Source organism: Rhinolophus sinicus, chromosome 2 (assembly GCF_057876585.1).
Source record: "Rhinolophus sinicus isolate RSI-liver-muscle chromosome 2, RSI-T2T, whole genome shotgun sequence".
Lineage (NCBI taxonomy): Eukaryota > Metazoa > Chordata > Mammalia > Chiroptera > Rhinolophidae > Rhinolophus > Rhinolophus sinicus.
The window spans coordinates 133,273,638-133,296,281 of NC_142502.1; the positions used below are offsets into that span (position 1 = coordinate 133,273,638).

General features: G+C 38.0%; 1 protein-coding gene across 1 annotated transcript in view; it reads right to left on the reverse strand.

Moving 5' to 3' along the window:
* The window catches only part of LOC148758916 (peroxiredoxin-4-like), a 96,929-nt gene that overhangs the window by 44,533 nt on the left and 29,752 nt on the right, over positions 1–22,644 (reverse strand). Inside the window, exons 3-5 of the mRNA XM_088796352.1 lie at positions 15,958–16,071; positions 15,176–15,362; positions 4,205–4,344 (exon numbers count right to left, since the gene is read on the reverse strand). Of these exons, the coding sequence (XP_088652478.1) occupies positions 4,205–4,344; positions 15,176–15,362; positions 15,958–16,071 (441 nt within the window). The remainder of the gene's footprint in view (positions 1–4,204; positions 4,345–15,175; positions 15,363–15,957; positions 16,072–22,644) is intronic.

The window sequence follows — 22,644 nt, forward strand, 5'->3', positions numbered from 1 at the left end:
GACTTCCACATCTGCCTTCTAAGCTCTGCTTTATTTGTACTGGAGCAGACAACCCCAGTTGCTTAGGTCTGTTCTCAGAAGGTTGCATAATGAATATTTGAAGTGGATCTCATGGACACATAGAAAGGGGACAGGGCTTTTAAAGAACTTTGGTAAAAAACACAAAGGCTAAGAGTAAGGAATTCAAAATTGTATTATTCAAAATGATAATGCTAAACATATTGAGGTTAAGGGCCCACAACAATGCTTGTGGATTCTTGTTCTAGACATATCCCTATATCATCTCTCAACACTTAGCCATCTTCAGGTGTCCCCCATAATCACACGACCCCCATATTGTCTAGCCTTTTCCAATGAAAGTCTGATCAGCTAACTTTGTCTGCAAATGTCCCTGCGGAAAAACCCCTGTCCAATCTTTTAGGTGCCTGGGTTTCTCTGTTCTCTCCTCCTGGGAACATTTTCTACCCCATCCTAGGTGGTCCATCCTCTACTGCAGCCACAACAGAAGACCTGGCCTTGTTCTCACTCTTCTCTGATATATTTTCTGATGGTTTCAGCTTGGACAATCCAGGCAGTCCCTGACAGTCTTCGCACAGGATGGGGAAATATAAGTTCAATACAAATGTTTAACCTGAAGGTAGAGGGAGTCCTCTTACTAGAAGGAGCTGGGGCTCTTTCTTTGTATTTATTTCCTATCCAAGCAGAAAATTATGATTTCACAGTGCCACCAAACAAGTATAACCAGGATTTATGCTTTTCAATGTACGTAGCTAATGAAATACACTTTCAAAAATTCTGACAATTACCCCCTCCCCGCTTTTTTTTCCATTTTGAGCTTAGGGACATTATTCTTGGATTGTGAGGCACACATGTGCCCTCTCACTATTAGCCTGAAAAGAAGCTTTTGTCGCCCACTCTTTTCTTCTAAAACAGTGCCCCTGCCCATTGCTTCTACCCTAATCTCTCCCTATTAATACATACAAGAACTAAGCTGGATGTTATATTTCCCAGTTTAGAATTAATTGGTAATTGCCAGTACTGTCCCTGGGGCTGCTGCTCAGGACCAATTTTCATCCTTTATTCTTGCCAGTTCGTATAAACTTTCATTTGTCTCGTTTCCTCATCCATGTCAGCTGCATTGTAGCCAGGGTTGGGAAGTGGCGTAAGACTCAGAGCTGGTGTTGTCTTGGTTCTACAACAGCCTGAATGCCCAGGATTCCACTTCTAGAGTTCCTCGCCCACCCATCCACCCTCATCTTCTATATTGTAGAAGGGAAACCTGCATTTTCAAATAAGATCTCGTGTACAGAGGTTCTAACAAATCAAAGAGCAACAATAGTCCAAGGCAGGACATCTCAGCTGTTCCTTACCCACATATCCAACCTCTAGAAGGTAACAGAGCAGAATTTGAAAATCACCGGTTGGGCTAAACTTCACATTTCACAAGCAAAGAAAATGGTAGTGTTGGTAACTTACTCAAAATCAAAGCTTACAAGTCATAGAAGTTAGGTCTTCCAATTGCAAATCCAGGGGACTTATTTACTCAAGAGCAGGTGAAGAACAGTGGTGGGATAAATAAAGTAAATTGAATTCATGAAAGCTCAACAATGGAATGTCCAATGTTACTTAATGATGAGGGTCTCAATCCACTGTTTTTCCCCCCTGTTCTTAAAAGCATCATTAGGAAAGATTGCAGGCATAGGTTTGAATCATTAGTCTGCCTCTAATTGAACTGGGCATATTTGAGACTTAGTTTGCATATGTGTAAGATGGGGATGATAGTATTTATGTCATAGGGCTTTGGTGAAGATTAAATAGCAGAAGTAGGCACAGATTCCCAAGGAACCTAGGAACCTCCTGTGTTCTTGAGGATACAGCTAGGGAGAGGGTCCCTAGGCATGCAGACACCTCAGGCTGCATTGCTGTCCTATCCCCAGGCCATGTCCTCACCTCCAGACAAGATTACCAACCAGGACCCTGCCCTCTGGTGCAAGGGTCACCATGACTGGTACTGGTGGTGGGCTTTTAATAAGCAAACACAATGAGGCAGAGATCTAATCCACTGTCTGGATTCAAAGAGGCAAGCCAGAACAGCACACATACTTAATACGATAAGAATGATAAATAGCTTTTAATAAAAAATAGAGGAATATTTCACTGTGTACAATTGTTTAAAACTGCTTAATATCTCTCTGGGCTGCTGAGTTGCAACTGGGTTACAAGCAGAGGTGGGAAGAATGAATTTAGTTTAAAACGTCATCCAAAGAACTAAGGATTTAGGAGAACAAAAATACTTCTACTCTATGTCTTTTGAGCAGACCGCTCCTCTATGATTATCCGGTCAGAGATCCAAAGACCCGTTCTCACCAAAGCAAAGAACTAAGTAGATGGATGTGACTCCAGATGTGTAAAATAGCAAACACTATGTGTGTGCGCTCACACATGAGCCTGTGTGTGAATGTGCAGGTTCAGATGGTAAATATATGAATGTAGCTTATGATGACCACAGTGAAAAATGTAAAAAGCAGTAAAAAATTTTGATCCTACATAGATGGTATTTCCTTCTTTAGATAGGGAAATACAGGTGGGCCATGAAATTGAATTTTTTTTTAATTAAGGTAATCATTAGCACAAGAGGAAAAGATGCATAGCTTCCAAACACTAAGGGAAAATAGAAGAAAGAAAACTTCAAAAACCAAAAGATGAGAAGAGAAAAAATATTAGCAACAGTTATCAATACACAGTAATACACTAAACAAGTAAAATAAACAAACAAAAGATAAAAAATGAGTGTAGATATTCAGGTAAATCAGATGCAAAAAAAAAAAAAAGAAAAAAGAAAAAGAAAACCAAAACAAACAAACAAAAACAAAAAGAAAAACAAAAGTGGCAATATCAATATTTCACAAAATAGAATTCAGGTAAAAAAAATATTACATTGGACAGAAGAATTTACCTTTTATTAGTGAAGGGTATAATTTAAATAAATGTATAATATTCACTTTACTTTTACGTGCCCAATACAATGGTATTAAATACATATTAAGCAAAAACTGTTTGAAAAACAAGAAAATTTCAACAAAACTATGACATCAGGAGGATATTTTAGGACAACTATTTCAACCTTGGATAGCTCAAGTAGACTAAAATGATGAAATGAACCTACAAACCGGTAAGTACATATCAAGGATGCAGAAGACTTAACTCATTTTCATATCAGCAAATTAACACATTCTGTTGACTCTTCTGAGAACACTCTTCCTAGATATTTGGATAACTCATTCACTCACCTCCTTTAGATCGTTATGCTGACAAGTCTCCTGCTTTACCTGTTAAACTGTGACCTACCTCCCACTCTGGCACTCCCTATCCCAATTCTCTGCTTCTTTCTTCCTTAGCATTGTTCACCATCTAACATACAATGTGTTTTCTTTATTATCTTTTTTGTTGTCTGCCCCACCCTCTAAATAAAAATTCTCTGTAGGCAGGGATTTTTATCTGATGTGCTCACTGCTAGACCCCCTAAAACAATGCCTGACACATAGCATGAGCTCAATAAATATTTGTTAAGTAAATAAAATTTGACTTTTATATGCCCCCAGATTGATCGATGAGCAATGTTAGGCAACATATAACACCTCGATGTAGTCTAAATATTATAAAGTATATAGCTGTCTTTTAAAATATAACATAATAACATTTGTATAATAATATCAGACAAAATATAACTTGAAGATAATTTTCCCAAAGTTCAGAAAGTGTTGAGATCCAAGATGGCAGAGTAGATAAACACTGTTCCTGTGTCCTTCCATGAACATATTGAAATTACAACTAAATTATAAAACAATCACCCAGGAGAACCATCTGAAATCTAGTGAAACAGAAGTCCTATAACTAAAAATATAAAGAAGAAGCCACGTGGAGACTAGTAGGAGGGGCTGAGACATGGAATGGGCCCCAAACCTCCCTGTGGTAGTTGAGAACCAGGAGAGATATTTCAGCCACGGAGGTTCCCCCGAGAGGAGCAGAGACCCCAGTTCCACACCAACCTCCTCAGCCCAGAGTACTGATGCTAGAAAGAGGAGCCCTCATATCATCTGGCCATGAAAAACAGTGGGGATTCTGTCCATTTGAGTGGGACAGAAGGCTGCGGGAAACCCAGACTTCTTAAACAGCCCGTACAGACTTGCTCACAGGAACTCACCTTGGGCTCCAGCGAAGGGTCGGTGACATGGGCAGCTTCAGAGACAGACAGGAGGCAGACTGAAGGGTGTGGCTACAGGAGGAAGACAGGATAACAGTCACCATGTTCCCAGAGAGTCCAGCAGGCAGGCGCCATCTTTCCTATGTTAAGCCCACCTCCACAGGCCGTATCTGAATCTGATTGGCCAGGTGATCTCTGCTGCTCTGCTCTGCTGATTAGCTGGGAACCTGCCGCATCTAAGTCAAAAACCCTGGGAGGTACTTTCTCCAAGAGCAGCCAGCCCCGTATGCATTGCACTGTTTCTTGGAAAACTATCAGGATCTATTGGCTCCAGGTGGGTGGCGACTGACCTCTGTGTGCTCTGAGACTTTTGCTGAGTCACTCCAGGTTCAGCACTGATACCAAACCAGAGTCTACATTAACCTGATGACCACAATTCTTCCCACTCTACCGTGTTTCCCCGAAAATAAGACCAGGTCTTATATTAAGTTTTGCTCCAAAAGATACATTACAGCTTATGTTCAGAGGATGTCATCCTGAAAAATCATGTTAGGGCTTATTTTCTGGTTAGGTCTTATTTTTGGGGAAACAAGGTAGTGACTTCCTGAGATCCTGCCTCAACCAACTCACATACTGCATAAGTCTTTATCAGTGGGTGAACCTTAAGAGAGCTGGCAGGTGGCAGTAGGCCTCTGGGTATCTTGGCTTTTTGTGGAGTTACCCCAAGCGTAGTACTGGTGGCAGTGTGGCAGCCATGCTTGGTTCACAGCATGGCCTCTCTCACGCACCTCCAGGTTTAGCACAGGCAGCAAGCAACCTCGGATCACTTTGTAGCTCCTACAAGGTAGTCCCCAATCAGTAACAGGTACTGTTGAATAACTATGATGTACACCTGAAACTAATATTGCCTGCTAGCTATAGTTTAATAAAAATCTCAAAAAAAAAAAAAAAAAAAAAAAAAAAGGCACAGTAGGGAGTGGAGAAGAGTAGGAAAGCTTTGGAGCCTTGAAATGTGAGAGAAGAAAGCTGAAGTATCAATAAAGTGTCTAAAGAGGACACCAGGACTACAGAAGACAGAACTCACAATTTTGCTGAGGATAGGTGCTCTTTATCTGGATATGGATGGAGAAGTAATTGCCATGAAAAGTATGTTGGTTCTAGGACCTTTGGGAGGGGCTCTGGTGCAAAATTAACAAACTAAAGGGAAAAAAAAACACCTCATAGATCCAGAGAACAGTTTGATAGTTGCCAAATGGGAGGTAGGTTGGGGGTGTGGGTGAAAAAAAGGGAAGGGATTAAGTACAAATTGGTTGTTACAAAGTAGTTATGGGGATGCAGGGTATAGCATAAGGAATATAGTCAGTAATATTGTAATAACTATGTATAGTGTCAGATGGGTGCTAGGTTTGTTGGGGTGATAGATGGGAGGGTATTGAGGGGCAGGGTGAAAACGGTGAAGAGATTAAAAAGTACAAATTGGTAGTTAAAAAATAGTCATGCGGATGTAAAGTAAAGCATAGGGAATATAGCCAATGATATGGTAATAACAATGTATAGTGCCAAGTGGGTACTAAACTAGTCAGGACGATCACATCTTAAATTATATAAACGTCTAACCACTATGTTGTACACTGAAATTAATATAAAATATGTATCACATATCAACTGTAATTGATAAATTTAAAAAGAAGGGAAAGAGGAAGGAGAATAAGAGGTCCAAATTTCCAGGTATAAAACAAATAAGTCATGGGGATCTAATGTACAGTATAGGGAATATAGTCAATAATATTGTGATAGCATCATACAGTGTCGGATGGTTCCTGGACTTATCGTGGTGATAACTTCTTCAGGTATATAAATGTTGAATAACTATGGAGTACCCCTGAAACTAATATAAAAGTGTATATTAGCTATATTTTTAATAAAAATCTTTTTAAAAAAAGAAAAGCAGGAAAAAAGATATTTTTCCCTAAAAGAGACTTCCCCCCACCCCTCAAATTATTATGGAACATACACTTTTGAGTGTCCCCAGAAACAGACCCTATGAAAATAAATTTGTTTAGGTGGTTCAGGAGGCACCAGCAGTGGGGTGGAAATGATACAGGATAGTGGAGGCTGCCAATAGGGGAAAATGGTTAACCTGGCTGAAAGGGTTGATCATGGATGCTGACTTCCACAGGGAAAACTCTAAAACTTTATCACACCCAAGAAGCAAAGAAGCTGGGATACTTATATACCAACTTCCATCAGTCATTGGTAGACAGATGCTCTGAAGAAGATTAATTTGTACTGCACTTCTGGCTTACTTCAGATAGTTCCACAGATGCAGATAGTGGCAATTGAAAGCCTACTAAAATGATAAAGTCTAAGGGAAAATGTTTGGGTCCTGTTAATTTATGTTATAGAATCTGATACCATCCAGTTTTATCCTTCAAAATGGGAATTTCAAAAGCATTCAGAAACTCCACCCTGAATAATTCATAATAAAGAACAGTAGTTTTGAGGCTTCTCCCAGTGACATTGTGGAGTGGAGATCTTAGCATGTGAGAGATGGAGAAAGATCAAGGAAAGCAGGGCAGACACCACAATGCTACATGGAGATTGGTTCACATATGAGACACCTACTTGGGTCTCCTGGAAATATTGGAAGAAACTTGGAGGAGACTCTGAAAACCAGTTATTATAGGAAGTGTCTGTTAAGCCAGAAGACTTCATTGAGTGACATTAAAAAAAAAAAAAAAAAAAAAAAGATGAAGTAAATAGAGAACTTTAACTGCAATAGTCGTTCAGAAATAGACAGATGGTTCAATGAAAGAGAATAGAGTTCAGAAACAGAGTCAAATCTTGTAATGACTTTTTAAAATTAACATATGTAAAGTGAGCACGGGGTGCCAGATGGTGAGCCCATGGTTCAATAAAGGACCATAAAAGAAACTGAAATAGAGTTTATCACTCATAGGTCCCGGAGCAAGTACATGGCATGCCTTGAGGGGCCAAATGGGGATGTCAAGGCAGGGTGAAGGCAGAGAGAGGGAGATAGGACCTGGGGCAGATGACTTTATTAGGGTTTGTGGGTAGAGTGCTTTAGGAGTCCTTGGCTAAGGCCAGGTTGGTTAACTCAACCCCAAAAGAGTGAGCTTTTGGTAAGGTACATGGAAATCTTATCCAAGAGATATAAGGGGAAGACCTTGGGAGTCAGGGAGAATGTTGATTAAAATGGCTATTGGGGAAATCATATCAGTAACTTATATTTGTTTGTGACTCTGAAGGCTGTTAGGTAGGGCATGTGCTTGCATGCGGGGAGGAGGGGAGTGTCAGTTTAAGGTTCATGTAGACCACATGGCCCCACAAAATGGAAGTTGAGGCAGCAAAACCATAGAGTAATTTAGATAAGCTCTCAACAAGTCTGCATGAAAATTTTGTGACATTTCTAATCAGTATTTAAACAAAGAATTGCTCAACAGATTATGTTTTCATCACAACTTCATTTTAAAAATGCCTAAATTATAATCATATCAAGATAAATGAAACACATGTAAGGACATTAAAATGTGAGACATTTAATACAGACAAAAAAAAATTGTATATCTTTAGCTATAGAAAGAAGGAGTTTCTATTTAGAAAGTATTAAAGATAGAATTGAAAGATTTGACCAAATACAAAAATTTTCATGTGACCAAAAGTCAACAATCAGATATTAAAAGATGATTAAAAATTTAATTATGAAAAAGATTGCAGTATACGTGACAGACTAATGTCAATGTCCTTAATATAAAAAAAGCTATTACAAAGAATTAAGAATAAATGGGAAGTGGGCAAAAATTAGGCAATTCGAATGAGAAACTTTATAGGTAATAAACTTATTAAGTCTTAATAATAACTAGACCTATTGGAACTAAAACAAATACTCTATGCTATTAAAGGTACAAAAATAGAAACTTAAAAAAAATAGCAACGTGGTAAGCATACTGATTAAAAGGTACATTCCCATACATTTCTGGTGGAAATAAAAATTGGCATTTCATAGTTTAAAGATAATTTGGCAATACTTATTAACATTTTTCATTTACTATAACCTTTGACCCAGAAAGTATACTTGAAGGAATCCACCTTAAGAAACATATTTTGGATATACACAAAGGTTTCCACAAAGGATTCTTTTTCTTTTTTACAGGGAAGACACTATGTAGCTAATACACTTAATTTGCATGATTCATCACATAGAGCCAGAAAGTACCTCAATCTTTGTCTCTCCCCTCATTTTAAAAATGTGTCTGTTTCATTTCTTGCCTTGAATAAAACATTGGAAAGAGCCGTGAGACTGGGTCATGCTGACAATAAAAAGTTCTGTGTTCACTTTAAGTCACAATAAAATTTCAATATAACAATGAGAATATGTTGTCCTATGTTATAATCCAAACTTTAATTTGTTCTTCAGTACCTTCATGAGCACTTAGAGGCCACCAGGGAGAAAATGTATCCAACAGACGACTGGCAACTGCCTCAGCCTGGGGGAGTGGCAAGGCTCATAATACCAGCATGGGCCAGGGAGTTGTGTCCTACACAACTAGACTGAGAAACAATGGCTTGAACGGGGGTGGGGGGGGGGAGACAAAGAGGGAAAAAAGAAAATTTATCCATATGTTTTATGATGTATCAATATATTTTTGTGTGTGTCTAGTCATTCCCATGTTAGCTCACACAAGCTAGAGTCTTTTTTCTGGAGTCTTAATGCTCCTTCAGTTGGTCTTCTTGGACAAGATATAAACTCTAGCCAGTTCTCTTGGGCATAGCCTTATATACTATAATTCTTTGTCTTGACACAGCCCGAGAATACTACCCTTGAAATACAGCCATCTCTCCTGTGCTTGTGACTTTGGTGAACTGAACTCTGAATTTTAGAGTTTGTAGGTAGGTGTCATCCCTAGTATACTCTGTCCTCCCTGCTTTAGGAAAACAACTTAGACTTCCAGTTTGTATCAATGGAGCCCTTCTCTCTTTACATGAAGTGAAGGGTGAGGCACTCCCATATCTCTCCTTTGGAGTAGGTGCTCAGAGCATAGCTGTCTCCAGGAAAAAAGCCTAATTCTACATGTAAGGAGTTTGGAAGTCACACACCATACCAACAATAAGTAAAAAGCTGAACAGACTGAAAATTCAACTTTTCTTGGATCCATAAAAGAAGTGAGGACACTGGGCAAAATGCTGTCCCTAAGATTGGAGAGACATTCAGGTGATACAAGACGTCACAGCTAACCAGAGCAGAGACTTACACGTGAAAACCACTGCAAGAACAAGTACCTGAGTCGGAAAATTTGAACTTTAATTGATGCATTGCTCAGTGAGAAAGGCTCAATGTGGACAGGTCTGAGTGTTAAAAACTCTAGCGGGACACAGTCATACAGGGCTTCTGTGTTACCTATAGAAGCTCTAATCATAGGAGAATGTTTCTACTGCCCCCACACCTTACCACCACATTACTAAAGGGTTGTTTATAGCAGTTTCTTTTAGTGGGTCCATCATGTGGGGCTATCAAGACAAATTACAAGGCATACTAAAAGACAAATAACACAATTTGAAGAGAGAGCAAACATTAGAACCAGACGTGGTGGGGATGTTGTAATTATCAGTCAGGAAATTTTAAACAACTCATTTATATGTTAAGGGCTGTAATATATAAAGCTGACAGCATGCAGGAACAGATGGGCAATGTAAGTAGAGAGATAGAAATCCTGCAAAAGACCCAGAAAGAAATGCTAAAGAGCAAAAAACACTATGACAGAATGAAGGATGACATTAATGGTCTTAATAGACTGCACAGAGCTGAGTAAAGAATCACTGAGCTTAAGGATTTATCGGTAGAAACCTCCAAAACTAAAAAAAGTAAAAAAAATAAAAAGAAAGAAAGAAAAAAAAGACTAAAAGCAAAACAAAACTAATAAACAAAAGCAAAAACAGAATATCCAAAGACTGTGGGGTAAATACAAAAGGTGTAACATATATTATACTCAATGATAATACCAGAAGGAGAAGAAAAAGAAACAGAAGAAATATTTGAAACAATAATGATGGTGAATTTTCCCAAATTAACTTCAGACACTAAACCACAAATCCAGAAAGCTCAGAGAAAACCAATCAGGATAAATGCCAAAAAATACTATATCTAGGAATATCATTTCAAACTATAGAAAATCAAATATAAATAAAATACCTAGAAATAAATTCCATTTTTCCCTGAAAATAAGACCTAGCCACACCATCAGCTCAAATGTGTCTTTTGGAGCAAAAATGAATGTAAGACCCAGTCTTACATTATATAAGATCCAGTCTTATACAATATTAAAATACAAGACCCGGTCTTATATTATATTAAAATAAGACCGGGTCTTATATTAAGTTTTGCTCCAAAAGATGCATTAGAGCTGATGGTCTGGCTAGGTCTTATTTTCGGGGAAACATGGTTTAACCAAGGAGATGAAAGGTCTGTACACTGAACACTATAGCATTGATCAAAGAAGTTGAAGACACAAATAAATGGAAAGATACTCTGTGGTCATTGATTGGAAGAATAAAAATTGGTAAAATGCCCATACTACCCAAAGCAATCTGCAGATTCAATTAAATCCCTATCAAAATTCCAATGACATTTTTCACTGAAATGGAACAAACAATTCTAATATTTGTATGGAACCATGAAAGATCCTAAATACCCAAAGAAATTTTGAGAAAGAGGATCAAAGCTGGACTCCCTGCCTTTAAACCATATTACCAAGCTATAGTAATCAAAACAGTACGGTACTTTAATAAAAACAGACACATAGATCAATAGAACAAAACTGAGAGTCTGGGTTCAATTTTGGGTTCAAACCCAAACTTAGATGATCAATTAATTCACAACAAAGGAGCCAAAAATACTCAATGAGGGAAAGGACAGTCTTTTCAATAAATGATACTGGGAAAACTGAATAGCCACATACAGAAGAATAAAACTAGATGCATATCTTACGCCATACACAAAATTAACACAAAATGATTAAAGACTTAAATTTAAGATCTAAAACCTAAAACATCTAGAAGAAAACATAGGGGTAAGCTCTTTGACATTGATCTTGGCATGTTTTTGTTATTGGACTCCAAAAGCAAAGGTAGTAAAAAAAAACAAAAATAAACAAGTGAGACTACATCAAACTAAAAACTTTTACACAGTAAAGAAAACCATGAACAAAATGAAAAGGCAACCTTGGAATGGGAGAAAATATGTACAAGTTATATATCTGATAAAGGATTAATATATACAGAACTTATAAAAATAGAGAAAAAAAAAAACTCTAAGAAATCTGTTTAAAAAAATGGGCAGAAGAACTGAACAGACATTTTTCAAAAGAAGACAAATGGTCAACAGGTACATTAAAAGGCGCTCAAAATCGCTAATCATCATAGGAATGCAAATCAAAACCATAATAAGATATCACCTCACACCAGGTGGAATAGCTCTTGCCAAAATGACAAGAGATAACATTGGTGAAGATGAAGAGAAAATGCTCTAAAAAAATTAAAATCCTTTATTTCAAGAAATGTAAGAAAGAAACCATCTTTTATAAGTCTTTTCTAGTTCCTCTCTCTCAGCTCTACTTATCCTTCATGTGAATGAGGAGTTCAAGAATATTTAAATACTTTTGACTCTCTGCTTTGAAACTCTTAAAAGATGGTCTATTGCACAATCCACTTTGGTACCTGAGACTTTTTATGATGGTTCAGACAAAATTGCCATTTTGATATTCTTGTACACGACAGACAAAAATGCACTGGTGAAAAATTTATTAAATCCATACATTAGAAAATTATGGAGTCATTAAATGTGGTGTTTTAAAAAGATCCATATAATGGTATGGAGACTCCTCATAACATATTGTTAAATGTTTTTATAAGTCAGTTTAAAATGCAATGTATTCGTTGATTCAAATTTTGTGTAAAATAATTATGAATATCAATGGTATATATTAAAATGTTACAGAAGATATCTCTGAGTGTTAAGATTACAGGTTATTTATTTTGTTATTTTGCCAATCAATAATCTATGCAATTTTTAGAATAGAGGTTTCCTATGGAATAAATAAGTTAAAGATGTTTTAGCTAAACAAAAAGAATTGTTCTATTTTGTATCAGAATTTAATTTTTGGAGACAAAATGTGATATCTCAAGTAGAGACTCAGACCAGAAGTCTTCATTTGCATCTATTAATAATTCAGTGAGTGACCATCACAATTCAGCCAGTGGTTCACTTGGTGATGTTAATTGAGCTAACCACTTAAGAGAGTCTCTCTCAGCCTACTTCCTCATATTTAAACTAGCAGGGCTGAGTTCTTTCAAAAACGCTGTTTGAGAAAATAAATCATCCCTCTCACTCATCCACATTTCATGAAATATCAGAAAAAAACACAGGCTCAAATTAAAGAAATCCATAGCGGCACTTGTAAACAAGCTTATCAGTACTTTGGAAATGTTAACAATGTCCAGAAAAAGAAAAGAAGATGAAAACATTTATGCAGAGAAATAAAACCAAAGAAAAGTGGAACCCAAAACACAGTGAGAATAAAATATCAAGGGTGGATTGCTTGTGAACTATTAAAATATCAGACTGAAAAGAGTAGAATCCAGTGCCTGGGGCAGGGCATGTGTGTGTAAAACTACTTTCAGGAATTCAGAATGGTCAACCCTTTCTTCCTTAATTATAATATCTTAGTGAGCTGTTCTCTATGGTTCAGTCTTCACTTGTAAGCTAGAGATGATAATAATACCTATCTCAAAGATTATCATGAGTCAATATCTGTAAAGTTTCTGGAACATTCCTAATATAAAATAATAAGTACTATGTCAGTATTAGTTGTTAGTACTAGCTGGGTTTAGATGTGGTTGTGTGATACTGATACTTAATGCTGAGCTGCTAACATGTAACTATAAGAGGATAGACAAGTAAATTGCAGAGAGGAAAAGCTCGTACCTTGATATCATTGTGCTGCTAAACCAACCCTGGAACCACCTACCTTCATACTTTTGGGTAAGTTAATAGCTGCCATCCTGATCCAAGAAAATATTTGTTCAAGTGTCTGCTCCTTGCAGAGCAAATGTATCTTAATCGTAAACAAATAGAATGCCTGAAATACATTTATAGGAATCAGTGCAAATATCAATAATCTCAATAAATGTAAAAGGGTTAAATTTATTAAAAATTTGGTAAAAACAATTCAACTATCTGATGATAGAAAAGACAGACAAAACAAAGTTACACTGAAGTGATGAAAACAAATGGATGTAAAAAGAACATAAACATTTGCTGTTTAATCTATGTTGTTTAATAAACGAAGAGGGCAAAAACACAACTTAAATGCAACTATTTAAATACAACTACATAAAGTAGTAAGGGACAGTATCAAGTGATCCTCAAGGCTCTTTTTTCTAAATTGTAAGTTTCTTGAGGGCAGAGACTGTGTCTGTCTTAGTCACCCATTGTCTACCTCAGCCCCAATACTGTGTCTGACACAATGACAATAGATATTATTGGTGGTATATTTCTTCTTGTTCTGAAAACAAAAAAACAACAACAACAAAAAAAAACACCACAAAAACATCTTTGGATGAAAGGGGCAAACCTGAGCTAAGGACATTGCATTACATACTATGCAGAAATGATTTTGAATTATCAATTGTTTTTCTGCTCTGGTGTGTGTTTTTGTTTTTTGTTATGTTTTGTTTGTTGATTCATCAAAGTTTTCAATAGGAAGCTAATATAAAGGGGTTTCTTTATTCCACTCTTTTTATATCTGAGTGGGTGCATAAACAGGACACCTTCAGGAAGTTTCAGGGAGAGAGCTGAGATATTGAAGAAAGCCAGGCGGGCATTTTTACAGAATTATCATCATATTTCCCTGTTAGTTGTCCAATGAGCCCTATCCTTAGCAGTAAAGGTGTCTTCATTAATAAGCAAGTGATAGCCAATCCTGCAATAGGGTTATTGTGAGGATCCAAGAAGGTAATAGAGGCAAAGTGTTTAAACTAGGATGGAGTGCATGACTGCCCTCAACAGTGTTAGTTGTTATTATCATAAGCTATTGGCGCCCTATATGAATTCATTTAACACCATGGCCCTGACAGAATAGGTTCAGGTCAGTTTTGATGGATGAGGAGGAAATCTATGTCATAGCATATGATATGGGTTGATGAGGGCTCTGTGGAGGAGCCTTTTGTAATTAGAAGGAGGAAAAAATATATACGTATACACCTGTTATTTGCCTGGGATGGAGATGGAGCCAAGGAGTGATGGAGAGACATTGAAATGCAGCCTGAATGACTTCGCAAATTTGCCCATGGTCATATCTGTTCACCTCCTGAGACTAAGGAAACTTCAAGGCCTGCCCGACCTGCCCTTGGGACATGGCCTCCTTCTTCACTGTCTCTTAGCAGGAAAGGTGGAGAGGGCAGCACTTCAAAGCATCAGGCTCTGTGCCCAGAGCTAGAGATCAGAGTGCTGCCTCCACCCACTGTTCCAATTCTGTAGTCAGGCTGCTGGAGATCAAAAGCCCTTGCCAGCTGCTCACCTCTCCACATACACATACCAAAAAGCTAATCATGTTAGCCACTTCATAAGAAATAAATTATTTCCTCTCCACTTTGATTTCCTTCTCTTCTCTCCCTATGCTATGGCCAGGAATCTGCTCTCTCTTTATCAGTCTCTCCAGGAATTCCCTGTTTTCCTTACCTGTTATGTCACAAAAGCTCTGTTACTGGGGTTTGGAACCCTCGTGTGCAGAGAAGGAGTAAGCCACCTCCTGAGAACAGTGACTTCCAGACGTAGATATTCTCCTATAACTCATATACAGATCACCCCTCTCTTTGCTCTGTTGTCATGATGTTGTAATTTAAAAAAAATAAGTCTAATAGCCAAAGTAAAAGCAGGAACAATTTATTCCTTACCAGACCAGCCAAAAGAAGAATGTATCTATGAGTCACAGATGCTGAGCGTCTTGATCTCAAAAGTACAGAGTCCAAGGCGACACCTTCAGAAATTCTGATTCTGTAGGTTTGTAGAGGGGGCCTGAGGGCATTTTGCATTACCCCAGATGACATGCTGCAGGTGGTCTGAGGACCATCCACGGAAAACCTTTTGATAGAGAGCAAAGCACAAATGAACAAAACACAAGAGGATAAAAAGGTAGAACATTGGTAGGAAATGACACACAGTAAAATGTTGCCAGCAGGTAAAGATCCTGAAGTCCTCTGGGAAATGTCCTTTCTTGCCTGGTCACTAGGAGCATTGGTGAGCATTAAGGCTGAGGTCTGTAGCTGGTGAACGTGGTGTTGCTTCCTTCAGTTTGGTTAGGCTTAGCAGTCCTTGCTTGCCAGCGTGGACCCACTTCTGCCTGGTACCGCAAATGCCACCTCTCAGCTATAATCTCCATTTAGCTACTGGTTTGAGGCAGTCAGTGTGATATAGCGTTTGCTGTGGGATGACTGCATACTTCTCAGGTGCCTAGGTGCCAAATGTATCCAGGAAGCTACAGATCCCTTTATGCCACATTAGAGCGGAAGGAGCCTCAGGAGCACTGTCTTTTTGTCAGAGCGGTCCAGCAGGCATTTCTAACATACTGCATGGGCAAACTAGAGTCAGATGTGGTCTCTGAAGTGGCTTGAAATGTTCTCTTTCTTCACACAAGAAAGCGAGGAACAAGTCTCCACATAATGGGGTTGAAACATACCTGGTTATGTCAGACACCCATTTCTGACATGGGTAACTGTATTCCATCTGCCTGGCAAAAATCACTGGTCCAAGTAGTTGACCAATTAGGGCCTTGGAATTTTTAGCTGTATATCTATTGGGATATCAGTAATAATTAGTTCAAGTTCCATCTATCTCTCTATCTCTCTATCTCTCTATCTCTCTATCTCTCTATCTCTCTATCTCTCTATCTCTCTATCTATCTATCTATCTATCATCTATCTATCATCTATCTATCTATCTATCTATCTATCTATCTATCTATCTATCTATCTATCTATCTATCTATCTATCATCTATCCTCTCTCTCTCTCTCTCTCTCTCTCTCTCTCTCTCTCTCTCTCTCCCCCCCATCTGTCTCTCTCTCCCTCCTGCGAGGTTGCTAACTTGAAACCTATTTCTATAATGTGATAAGTCTCTTTCCAAGACGAAAAAAATGAGGTGAACATGCCAATTTGAGCCAAGTTTAGGGATAAACAAAGATGGTAGAGTGAAGAGATTGCTAGGAATATTGAGGCATAAACTTCTTGCATTGTTCATTTGTACTTCACACAATAACCCTACTGTGTCTTGTTCCTGAGTGTTCATGGTAGTTTCTGCTGTATATACATACACACACACACACACACACACACACACACACACACACACACACATATATTATCTCTCTCTCTCCATGTATATATACATATATATACATGGAGAGAGAGAGAGAGACAGAGAGAGAGAATTAATAGGTAACTTAAATTCTTGCTGCTGCTCTTGTAGTTGGTCCCAAGGTCATAATTGACATTTATCATATTCCTTTTCTACAACTCATTCTAGAATTCCCTACCTCCCTTATTCTCAGCCAATATTTCAACTAGTTTTGATTGCTTGTCCAGGATATCCCAGACCTTCATCCTTGAGAACTCTGAGGTTCTTTTAGGCTGTGATTATTTCAATTTGCCCTTTACACTTATCAGTTAACAAGAAAACACCAAGAGTTGTCCCAATAAATTTCAGATATTCCAGACATGCTCCTCCCTGCCTCATTATTGTCTCATTTCAATTCACCTTCACCTCAGTGGATGGTGGAGGACATAATGACACTTTGGGTCACCTGGTATCAATGCAGTTATATGCCATTGACCTACTAAAGACTGCCTTTTAATTGGATTCTGTTTATTATCTTTTCTTATATACATTCCTTGAAATAAATGTCAGTTTAGATCATATATCCAACAGCCCTTGAAACTGCTGAGTGTTATGGTGTCCCTTTGGGAAAGTACTGGAAAGATAACTATCACATTATTTCTGTGCCATTAGGGGGTTATTCCTCAAGGAGACCCTTTCAACTGATAGGCTCTGAGTCTGAAAACTGTCAGATATCTGGAAAATAGGTGAGGAATTGTGACTTTCCCAGTAAGGCAGCCAACATTAACCAACCTTCTACTCACCAGCTATTGACCATGTTTTGGTTAAATAGGTCAACCAATATCTTGCTGACTACCTGTCTCATTGCTAAGAACAACAAGGCCTATTTGCCAGTAATACAGGTCCCTGTGGATTAAAGACTTTTGTCATTCTGAACTTGCTTCCTGTTATGACAATTATGTCCCCTTTGCCTCTGATCTTTAATAGTAGCCACCTGGTCTATTCTAGTCTGGAATCCTTATCATATACATTGAAATTAGGTAGACCAGTTAGTTCATAGCAGAATGTCCTATGTGGGCTTACAGGGAACAGCCACCACTGAAATTCTTAATATTGCTGGCACCCCTCTCACTAATACATTGCTTGGTGCTTCTAAAAAGGGTATCTTCTCTGAGAAGGGAAGCTTTCTTAGCAATTCAGTCAGTTGGTTCTCTGGTCTTACATAATAAATGCATTCTAGCTTTCTTATCTCTTTGAGATTTGACCCCTTCCTCTATACTCTGTAAAGAAGTTCTGGCATCTCCGTCTCATGTACTGTAGGCCATCTTGTTTTCCCCCAAGCTCCAAGGAGCCATTCCATAAAAATGAGTAAGGGGTATCTCCTGGGGCTTTCCAGGACATTAAAATATGAGTCACAGGAGTCTGCCCCCCATATCAACAAACTCTCTTTTAGTCAGCTAGATATCAGACCCCCACTACCACTCTAGCATCCTCAAGATTCATCCCCAGGTATTTTCTCTAGGTTCAGCTGCAGCTCTTTGGTAAGTGATAGAGTATTTTCCAGGCAGGCCAAGCTAAAAGTTGACTCTAGTTATTGATCTATAAATGAGAACGTCTATCTGTAGTAGGGAAACCATTATGTTTTAAATCATCTAATTTAATGAGGTATATTCCTGGTCTCCAGGCAAGGAAAGTTGTGATGCTCTATCAAGAAGGAATGGAACACTTCTGCTGCAGAAGAGTTTGGGGGTTTAAGGTTCTAAAGCACGTCTATTCTGATATCATCATCCCAGATCTCAGGTTTTCCCCTTTTCCATCAGGGTCTTGAAATTAGCATAGGAGACCTGCCTGGACTATGAATTTGCCTTCTTGTAACCTAACTACTCTCAGAATCAGATATTAGGCTCAGCTATCGGGGTTGCTTTTCATTGCAGTCTTTCCTTGGTTTACAGGAGATCAGGATCTCTTTAAACTGTGTCACGAAGCCCTGTTTCTTTCATGCAATGCCCTGAGTTGTCCAATCTGAGCCTGTGTTTCCTTCCTCTGGGGAATTAATGACACTTAACCTCAGTCAAAACGTTTGTTTTCATATCCCTCAAATGATGAAGATATTAGGTAAATCAATGCATCCCCATTACCAAATTCATCACAGGTAATTTTGATGTGACAGCATGCTAATGATTATTAGTATCTTCTCTTACCACTGTAAACAGTATCATTGCTGCCAGTTGTCCTGAAAGTGATCCATTTTTGAGATTCTATCCTAAGAGTCTTTTTCTGGAACCACATTTAGTACCAATTTCCTTAGTTTGGACACGCCCAGAAGTGATTTCTCAGAGAAATAGGTAGTAGTTGAGTCGGATATTTTATTTTAATTATGATCTCAGGAAACATGAGTTGAAGAATGAGGAAGTGAAAGAAGGACTATAAGAAAATCAAGAAGTATTTGTTATCAAACACATTACCACTGTAGGTAATTAAAGCTTGAACCCAACAGGACCAATGTAGAAATGCATCTCAGAGTTATTTCCACCGAGGAAGAAGTTTGAGTATTTGTTCCCCAAATCCAGAAAGTCATTGCTTGAGGGGTATTCCTAATAGGTGTTAATTTCCCAACACATAGCTCTGCTATGAACATGGCCAAAGCAGGCACTAAGAACCAGAGAAACAAATCAATGGAGGTACTTGCAGTTGGAAGTCAGGCTGACATGCATTGAAGTGGTAAGGGTGAGATTAGGTACGAAAAGTACCATAGATGTAGTCTGTAACTTTTATGTGCTTATTCAATTTGTTGATTAAAGGCTCTTTATTCATGACCAGCCTAAGTTACAAAGAAAATCTATGCCACACCACTCTAGGTCTCTAAACTCCCAAGCTACTAAACAATATTCTTTGGCTATGGTTGCTTATATAAGAATTGCTCCCACGTACTGAACCTCCACCCATTCTACTTTGTTCTCATTCATGCAAGGGTCTCCTAGAGACTGTTCAAGTCCAGACTGACTATCTTAAATATTTCCCTGATTTACAATTCTAGTAATCATACAAAACCCAAACATTGAATTCATCATGACTTCTAAAATAATGTTTCCTCATTACTTCTATGTGGTCATACTTCATTTGAACATATCAAGTTCTATAATCATACATGTTCAGCCAAACCCTCAGCTTTGGAAAAAAATCTGTCTGCTTCAAGGCTTTTTGACTTTTGTGTTCATGCCATTCGTCTCCAAATGGGTAGCAGTTTTCAGAAGATAGAAATGAGTTTCCTGGGATTTAGACTTGTCTTAACTTCAGCAAGGCATTCATTACAGTGTCCTCATTTTCAAGATGAATCTAAGGTCCTTTTCAGGTGTGACATTCTCTGAATCAGGGATTTCTGGACAGTACGAGGCAGAGAATTTCCATCCCTCCAACAGTCCTGGCAGGCTGTCTTGGCACCATATGGAACTTCTTTCTGGTCCCCTCCTTGAGTATGTCATTCCAGCTCAGCTCTAGGGTGAAAATATATCATGATGCACTAATCACTGGAGCTGACTCAGATTTGTGAAATATTCTGGCTTTCCTCCATATGGTGTGTCTTATTTGTTGCTAATATTTACGGTGACGTGAATTTGTGTCAAACTGGCAATTTGGAGCAGAGAAGATTTAAGTAGTTCCAAGTAAAAATGGGATTCTGGTGTTTCCTTAGAACAATTTCCCAAAGTTCAATAATGTTATGCTTGAAGCATTGTAATATGGATGGGAGGCCAAGTCTTCCTTATCCTATTATTATAGATCCTTTAAAAAGCTAATGAAAAATGCAGTGTGAGGGTTGTATAGTAGCAGAGCAGATGGGCCAGGGGACCAGGGTCAGAAGTGCTGCATTGTACACAAAACAGGATCGTTCACAGGCTGAGGCAGTATCTTATGTGAAGCTCTTAGGAATTTCATTTCTCTCCATAGCTTAACAGCATGAAACCTGAGTTTATAGAACAACTTCGAGCAAATTCCTGATAACTCTCTTCTCTTTGCCACCGTTACTATGCAAATAATCATAGAATACAACGTACTGATAATTGCAAGACAAAAACAGATTGCAATAGAATAAGAACTATGAGACCCAGGGTTCCTTAGGTCCTAATAGCTTCTGAAAAAAGTCACCATTCTGATCCCTAAAGAGATTATAAGGGTAGATTTTTGTTGTACAGCTTCAAAGAACTGAGTGGTGAATAATGGATGAATTCCATTCACTCTAGAGATTTCACCTCAATTTTAACAATTAAACTTCAGGTTTGTTTGTTTTTTAAATGCATCACTTTCATACCTGATATCTCTTATATTCAAGAGGAGATATAGGATATAATATTATTTGCTCAGTAATTTTTCAAATTAAGTTTTTTTTTTTTCATTTAGCCTTATTGTAAACAATCCTATCCGTAAAATCGTAGGCTTTCTGAGCTAATTTCAATTCCCATTAAAGTGAATGCATATTAAAAAATACTTTACATGTACTATTTAAATAATCATCTGTATCACCAGTAGTATAAAAGACACAGAGTGTTTCGTTTTTCTTATTCTGCCTTTAGCCCTTTAGACACAACTGGTCCTCGTCCTGTCACATCACACCCCATAAGTCCTTAAAGCCAGTTCTGTAGAATGCCGCCTGTCCCAAGGGTACCTATGCGCCTCTCCCCAATTGCAGATATATTATTTTTGTTCTGAGTTATGTTTTTTCTAAAATAAATATTGTTTCATCCACATATTTTTTTGCATTTGCCTGGAAAGTCTTCCCAGTTTTAGGTGTACCTTTTTTAAGTGGTAAATGCTGAGTCTTGTTTTTAACCCAATCTGAGAATCTTAGTGTTCCAGTTTTAAAAAGTATAGATTCCTTCTATGTAACAATTTATTTATATGCTATCATTTTCATGTATTGTCTTTTCGTATGTCCCTGCTCTTTTATTGTTTAAAATTTCCCATGTAGCTTATAGACTGTTCTGTGACTGAGGTGTGTGTTATTGCATTCCCAGCTCCTAATACATTGGCGTGGACATGAGTGTTAACTCATAAACACTGGTTGAATGAATAAAGAGAGTAATGAAAACATTTGTGCTATGGCCTATGTTTCTTTAGACTGAATTTACCGGCTGATTTGGATGGGGTTTTATGTTCCACCAAAACAGTGGTTCTCAAATCTTGGGTTGTATCAGAGTCACCTGGAGGGACTGTTCAAACAGAGTGCCAGGCCCCACTCCTAGAGTGTTTGATTCCGCAGGTCTACAGTAGAACCTGAGGGTTTGCACGGATCCGAGGTGAGGCTGAAGCTGATGGGCTGGAGCCCACACTTTGGAAATCACGGAATTAAAGGTGGTCTCTAAGGTCCATAAAACTCCCAAGTATAGATTTTTAAAAATATTTTTCAGCTTCTAGAATAACATAATAACTTTTGATTCCTGCTTGTTTGAAGGGAAGACTTTCGTAGAATTTAAAGCTTTTTCATCCTTCTTCTTTTCTATTTCGGGGGTTGTAGATTTACATTGTGATGTTATTTAATTTAAAACCAAATTTTCAGCCGGTTGTTTATTGATCTCATCTTTCATATTCTAGTCCATGCTTTCCAGAATTGCACTGAGAAAACAAAACAGTTGTTCTCAAAAAGATTTTGCATGGTTATGTGTTTCCCCTGCATGTTTAGATCATTCTTCCATATAGAAAGATCTTTTCACAGGCCCCATGTTAGCTTTACTCTGATTTTTTACCTTCAAACAAGGATGTTTTCCTCTGTTCAGGACTAATGAAGCCAAAAGGGAGTGTGTTTTCTCTTTGAGCACCTGAGTGATTTTTAAATCCGTTTGGCTAATCCTAGAGTGACAATCATTTATATCTGGTCCTAACCATGTTCCTGAGTCTGGAAAGCATTATCCAAAGTTAGGAACAGTTTACTCCAGTGGCCTCCTCCTCTTTTATTGTAAGGCGGTTCATATGTAACTGGCTAATTTGAAACTTTTTCTTTTTTTTTTTTTTTTTGCCAGAGGTAATACATGAAAAATCA